At 48.6% G+C, this 7,127-nt stretch overlaps 1 protein-coding gene across 1 annotated transcript in view; it reads left to right on the plus strand.

The window, feature by feature from the left end:
- Nucleotides 1-7,127, plus strand: part of Plcg2 (phospholipase C gamma 2) — a 133,193-nt gene that overhangs the window by 50,542 nt on the left and 75,524 nt on the right. Inside the window, exons 3-5 of the mRNA XM_028752518.1 lie at nt 4,215-4,358; nt 5,545-5,638; nt 6,501-6,548. Of these exons, the coding sequence (XP_028608351.1) occupies nt 4,215-4,358; nt 5,545-5,638; nt 6,501-6,548 (286 nt within the window). The remainder of the gene's footprint in view (nt 1-4,214; nt 4,359-5,544; nt 5,639-6,500; nt 6,549-7,127) is intronic.

Raw genomic sequence — 7,127 nt, forward strand, 5'->3', positions numbered from 1 at the left:
CTATCTATCTATCTATCTATCTATCTATCTATCTATCTATCTATCTATCTATCTAACTATCTGTCTGATGATTTCTGTGTATCATTGTTCAATTGTGTTGATGACTTAAGAATGGATAGGTAACATACATAGAAGTTTCTATATTTAGTCTAAACTTACTAGGAACTGTTAGGTATAGACAGGTATACACTTAAAATCTCAGTGTGTGGGAGGCTGAGGCAGGAGGTTTATGGGCTTGAGGGCAGTCTGGGTTACACATCAAGATATTATCTTGATTCCCCTAACCACCCCCCTGAAGATGATTAGATGCTGTCTTAGTTGAGAAACACCACACACACACACACACACAGACACACACACACAGACACACACACGAGTTCTGAGTGATGTTATCACTTCTATATCTGGGGAAACAGAGGCAGGCAGAGTGAAATTACTACCTGAAGCTACCATGCTGATGGGGAGGTTGCATGACAAACCCAAGCTGGCTGGCTCAGAGTCCCTCAGCCTGAACACTGGCCGCATCATGTCTTGCGAGTTAAATGAGCCAGGGAATGTGGATTATGTCTTCCCCGCCCTAGGCTCTTATCCCAGCCTTAGGTCACGGGGTGCCTATGTTGCTCTGTGCCTGAGGTGGTAGGGTCATCACCCTGTGGGATGAGCCTGCTTATTACAGGGTTGCTGCTGGGCATGTCACTAAAGATGCCACACCAGCCTCTCCACTTTGCATATGGACATGTCTGAATGGCACACACCCACAGCTGAGGAGGGCCTTCCATCTTCCTGGGGGCTCGTGGTCCCTGAATGATGATGAATAGACAGTAGAACACCCTCAGCTATCCATGGGCTTTACCTGCTCCTCCACAGACCTGAGAAGTGTCAGTCACAGATGTGAAGGGCTTGGGGACGCAGCCACCAGGCCTGGGAAATGACCTCTAACCTGTGGGGGCTGGCCTTGAAGTCTTTTGCCATCCCAGCATCCCCAAGGGTGTGATGGATAGAGAACTGGTCTCTAGCCTACAATCTCCCCAAGAGAATCCATCACATGTATCCAAACAAGCGCTTGCCCAAGATGCTTCGCAGCAGCCTTGTCACCAGAACCAAGTGTTCATCTGTGAGGGATGGATGGGAAGAGAAAGTGAGGGATTCAAGTTCTCCGGGGTGGGGCTGGGGGCGGGGGCGTGGCATCCCCTATAGCCATGACTGGAGTGCTTGACTCACGCTCCAGCAATAGGCAGACTTGAGATGGTTCCACATGGCACAGGTGTGCCTTGAAGAGGTCATACAGAGGGAAAGAAGCCAGACAAGAAACCTTGTTCCTTGATTCCATTTGTATCAAATGTCCAGAATTGTTGAGTCTGGAGAAGTCACGTGTAACTTAGTGGTTGCTCCTGGTGCTGCTAGTGTGGGGCTGAAAGAGGATGGGATGGGGTGGTGTGAAGGTCCAGATTTCTCCGCAGTGTCACAGAATGTTCTGGAATTGGCTGTGTGGATGGCCATACGTATCTGTGAGGCACTACAACTCAATGCACGGGTCACTCCAAGTGAATGGCCTTCTCTGGTATGTGTGCTATGAAAATTTTCTCTCGTGTTTTTTTTGTATTGTTTTTCAAGGCAGTGGTGTGTGTGTGTGTGGCCCTGGCTGTCTCAGACTTCACTCTGTAGACCAGGCTGGCCTCAAACTCACAGACATCCTCCTGCCCCTGACTCTCAAGTTCTGGGATAAAAGGCCTGTGCCACTACCATCTGGCTTATTCTAGTCCTTTTTTTCTTCTTCTTCTCCTCTTCTTCCTCTACCTTATTCTCTGCCTCCATCACCACTGTCTTAGGGTTTTACTGCTGTGAACAGACACCATGACCAAGGCAAGTCTAATAAAGAACAACATTTAACTGGGGCTGGCTTACAGGTTCAGAGGTTCAGTCCATCATCATCAAGGTAGGAGCATGGCAGCATCCAGCAACATGGTGCAGGAGGAGCTGAGAGTTTTACATCTTCATCTGAAGGCTGCTAGCAGAATATTGACTTCCAGGCAGCTAGGGTGAGGGTCTTAAAGGTCACATCCACAGTGACACACCCACTCCAACAAGGCCACACCCACTCCAACAAGGCCACACCCACTCCAACAGGGCCACACCTCCAAATAGTGCCACTCCCTGGGCCAAGAATATTCAAACCATGACAACCATCTTCTCTTATATAGCAAGCCAGCAATGCTCCAGTGGACACCAGCTAGGTGTCCTCAGATTCTGTTCAGTTCTGATAGTTCTTGGCAGATGGTGTATCTGATCTCACAGACTCGGGTACCATGTGTCTCATTGGGGCTTCCCTCACTTTACTGGTCCAGATCGCTCCCTTTGCTTCTCACTGGTCAACTACAGCCTCACGACATCACCTAGGGTTTGATGAATTTGCTAAAATGGCTCATGGACCTCAGAGAACCCATCATCTTCCCTGGTTTACTGTAAAAACTATTGCAGAGGAGGGAGGTAAATGGCTAAATAGCAGATTCACACACAGGGCAGGATGTATGTGGAGAATCCTGTCTCGGCCCCATCCCATCTAGCTTGGCCCTCTTACATCTTCCAATAACCTTTATACGTTCAACAACCAGGAAGTGCCTTGAGTTTTTTCTTGGGCTCATGCGGAAACGCCACTGTGGAAGCCCAGTGCATTAAACCATTGCTCATTGGTGATACCTCTACCTCAGTCCTGCCCTGCTCCCTGAGGGTTGAGGGTGGGGCTGAAAGTTTAGATCCTGAAGTCACCTGGTACTCTGGCAACCAGCCTCCATCCTGAGACTCCATCAGGAGAGCTCCTGGTCACAGGAAAGACAACATCAGTTTGGAGATACTATGAGTTTTCGGAATTGTGTCCCAGGATATGGGGTCAGAGGTCAAATATGTACCTCTTATATCAATTTTTCAATATCTATTTATCTAGAATCTTCTGAGGCCGCTTAGTGTTGATGGCATGTAACCACTTGAGACCCAGTGACCCATAGGGGGCTCTTCCCTAAAGAAAACTGGTTCTCTCTCAACAACCATTGATTGCCTATAAACTCTTCATCTAGGGGGTGGGGTCTTGGGGTGTTTCCCACATCCATGCTGATATTTCAGCTAGTGGCGTCATTAATGTAGGTCTTGTTTAAGTGAAGATATTGCATAGATTTGGCCGAGAAGATGCTGTGTTGCAAAGAGCATCCTGGTCATCTGGTTCTTGCAGCCTTCGCACCTAAAAGCAGCCATTCAGTGTCCCTCTGTTTTTCTTGCTTCAGTTGAGGCAAATGACATTTGGGGCTGTTGGGACTCAAGGGAAAAAATCGTAAGTAGAGTTAGTCACTGGCATGACTGCTCTTAGCAACACCTGGAGAGGTCGCCAGTGAGCATCGGTCGCTTTCCTGCTGTGATAGGGTATTCTGGGTCTTGTCCCTAAAGGCCAGTTCCATTGGCAAAGCTCAAAGCTCCAGTTTACTGTGTCTGTTTTGGGAAGGGCATGATGGCTGAAGTAGGGAATCCCTAAAGCCTATGTGTCAACCAGCTTCCATGGTTGTGAGAACACACCGGAGACAACCAGCTGAGAGACGGAAAGATGTTTGGTTTTGATCCTTGGTTTTGGAGGTTTCAGCCCATGGCTACCCGGCTCAGTCGTCTCTGGGCTGTGGTGGCCCGTGGAGGGGAGCATGTGGTGAAGCACAGATACTACGCATATCGCATCTCACGGTGGCCAGGAAGGGGAGTGTGGGTGGAGCGAAGGGAGGAGGGTGGAGGAATGATTTCCTTCTTCCAGCCAGGCCCCACCTCCTGTCTAGCGCCGGTAATACCCAAGTCAGGTTCTAAACCTGTTAATGGACCAGTTAGTTCATCGACAAGGCCAGGACACTGATCCAGTCACCTCCTCACGGCTCCACTTCTGATGAGTGTTTTCAGAGTTGGGCCCAAGCTTCTGACACATAAATGTTGGGGTACGTTTAATGTTCACACTATAGCATCTTTCCTTCTGGGCCAATTGGAGGTGGCAGATGCCTGGTGGCTTTTGGTTTCCTGTCCACACTCATGAGGAGTGGACCATGAGCTCTGATGGGACTCTGGTCAGAGATGGACTCAAAGCTGTCTTCTAGGACTGAAGTGCTGAGGTGCCAGGGCTACACGGCAAGGCTGTACCCTCTTCTGCAGGGAACTGGGGATTCTGATGGGTTGTATTTGCTTTTTCTCAGTGGACATCATGGAAATAAAGGAAATCCGTCCAGGGAAGAACTGCAAGGACTTTGAACGAGCCAAGGCTGTCCGTCACAAGGCAGACTGTTGCTTCACCATCTTCTACGGCACCCAGTTCGTTCTCAGCACACTCAGTTTGGCAAGTGGGTGCACATTTGTCTGGATGCTTCCCACCCTCCCCCCCCACCCCTCTGCCTCCTTTGCCTTCTCCTTCTTCTGCAAAAGATCATACTTCATGGTCACTAATGCATGTTCCGGGAACCCTTGTCTTGAGTTCCAGCCCTACTGCTTTCTCGCTGTGTATTTGGGTATGGGGGAGTAGCAATTTGCTTGAACTGGGGAGAGCGATGTGGCTTTCTCCTTGGGACGTTGTGAGAAGTGTCCTGTGTCTGCCTGGCTTAAGTCGAGAGCTGAATGAAGGTAGTTAATGTGGTCACTGCAGGCTAGGCTCTGCTGGACAAACGTGTCACTTGTTTTTCCTATAGTGGTTGATGCACAGAAAATATTCATCTGAATGGACTACCCTGAGACCTTGGGTGCATACGCAGGCACAGAGCACACACATACATGCATGGGCACACATGGACAGGGCACACATGGATGCATGCACACAGCACATGCATGCTTGTATATAGTATGCAAGCATGTATGTATGCATGACCACAGCACACACATACATACATTACACACATATATGCATGTGCTTACGTAGCATACATTAATATGTATTCACACAGCACAAACATGGATGGCCACAGTATACACATGCATAGCCGCACACAGCAATACATGTGTGGACATATGGGCACAACACATGCATGCATGAACACAACACACATACATGTATACAACACACACTCTCGAACACAGTAAGCATGTATATAACATACACACATAGCACATACAATGCTCACACAGCACAATATGCATGCACACACCAGACACATACAAGCACACACATAAATCCACATAGCAATAAACACATGTACATGCATGTATCATATACGCCTCATGGATATAGGCACATAACACACATGGATGTACATACAAAACACACACTTGTGCAGAACACTCATGCACATGGCACCTACATGCATATACTACACACATGTATATACACACGACACAGCACACGCACAACACATATGTACATGTGAGAACATATAAACTCACATATCTGGAGATGGGATCAAAAAGCAGAAGAGTGAGCTGGGGATAGAGCTCAGAGGTAGAGCTACCATTCACAAGGTCCCAGGTTCCAGCCTCCAGCAGAAACAACAAGAAAGAGTCACCCAGAGTTCACCGCCCCCTCTCCCATTCTGTCTACAGCCGACTCGAAGGAGGATGCGGTGAAGTGGCTCTCTGGCTTGAAAATCCTACACCAGGAAGCGATGAGTGCATCCACTCCCACAATGATTGAGAGGTACACAACCCACTGTCACCGTCTTCCCTTGTTCCCGGGCATTTGGGAATATAGTCCAAAGGGAGAAAATGGGACATCGGGTCCCCAGGTTCATCAGTGCCCTGTGTGCAGCAACACCTGATAATGACTTAGCTTTGGCCCTTGGCATGAACAGGGCACTTCAGCTGAGGTGGAAACACCCGTTGGTATATGAGTGTGCGCGCGCATGTGTATATGAGTCTTTCTGTGTATATCTGCAAGCATATAAATATCTGTTCACGTACCTTCTTCTATACGCCTATCATGTGCATGTAATTATGTGTGCATATGCATATGTGTAGATGTGTATATATTTCTCTGTGCATGTGTTCACAGTGCATGTGTGTATACATGTGTTTCTAGGTGGGTATGTGTGTGTTCAGTATACATGTGTGTCGCCATCTCTGTGTATCTATGCGTGCACACATATGTGAAGGGTAGGTCTTTCACCTGAAAGGATTTAACAATGGATTAAAGTGGACAGAAGCTGAGTCCGGAGGAGGCTACTCCATGATGGGGGATGAAGGCCTTCTGAGGATTGTTTTCAGTGTGATATGTATGCACAGGACTCAGAGCTGGGTCACTACCCCTCCCCCCGATGAACCAAAGCCTTTCTTCATGCACGCTTTTTCTTTTCAGCTGGTTGGAAATTAGTGATGGGGAATTGTCCATTATGGAGAGCTCACTTGATCTCATGGACACTCCCCTGGGGCTCAGACAGGGGTCTTTGGCCATAGGTGGAGTCTGATTCCCAAGCAGGCTGTGGGGGATGTTCCCTAGAGCTCTTGGACTTGCAATAGTTTCTGACTTTTTCCCTCTTTTTGGTTTCACATTCTCTTTGCAGTTGGCTGAGAAAACAGATTTACTCAGTAGATCAAACCCGAAGAAACAGGTAAGGCCCATTGGCAGTTTTTTTTGAACTGTGATACTTGCTTGTTTTAATGTTTGGGGGTAGGAGGTGGGTCAGTACATGTCCTGTGGTAGGAAGAGTCTCAGATTCTGGGGCTGATGGCAACCAAATCCTCTGCATGAATGAAGCTTCTGACAGAGAGAGTTCCAGTTAAGCTGCCGAGGTGACACTTGACATGGGGACTGGGGCTGGAACACTTACCATGTCCTGGGAACCCAGCAGGAGACATTGTGACCACAGTGTCTGCAGTGTGTGATGGGAGAGACTGGTCCCAAGGGAGCAAGCTTTGTTTGGTGACAGTGGTGTGGCTCTGGGCAGGGGTGAGGTGAGATGTGATGATGCCCTTCTGTGTATTTCAGTCCCTGGAGGACTGGGCTGCATCAGCACACAGGGCTTTCTGTCGGATTCTGTGTTTAATTCCCTCCCTCTCTCTTCCTTCTCTCCTCCCCCTCTTCTTCCTCCTTCTCTCTTTCTTTCCCTTTTTCCTCCTTCCCTCTTTCCCTCCCTCCCTCCCTCCCTCCTGTCCTCCCTCCCTCCCTCCTGTCCTCCCTCCCTCCCTCC

The sequence above is a fragment of the Grammomys surdaster genome, unplaced genomic scaffold (assembly GCF_004785775.1).
Source record: "Grammomys surdaster isolate TR1022 unplaced genomic scaffold, NIH_TR_1.0 128, whole genome shotgun sequence".
Taxonomy (NCBI): Eukaryota; Metazoa; Chordata; class Mammalia; order Rodentia; family Muridae; genus Grammomys; species Grammomys surdaster.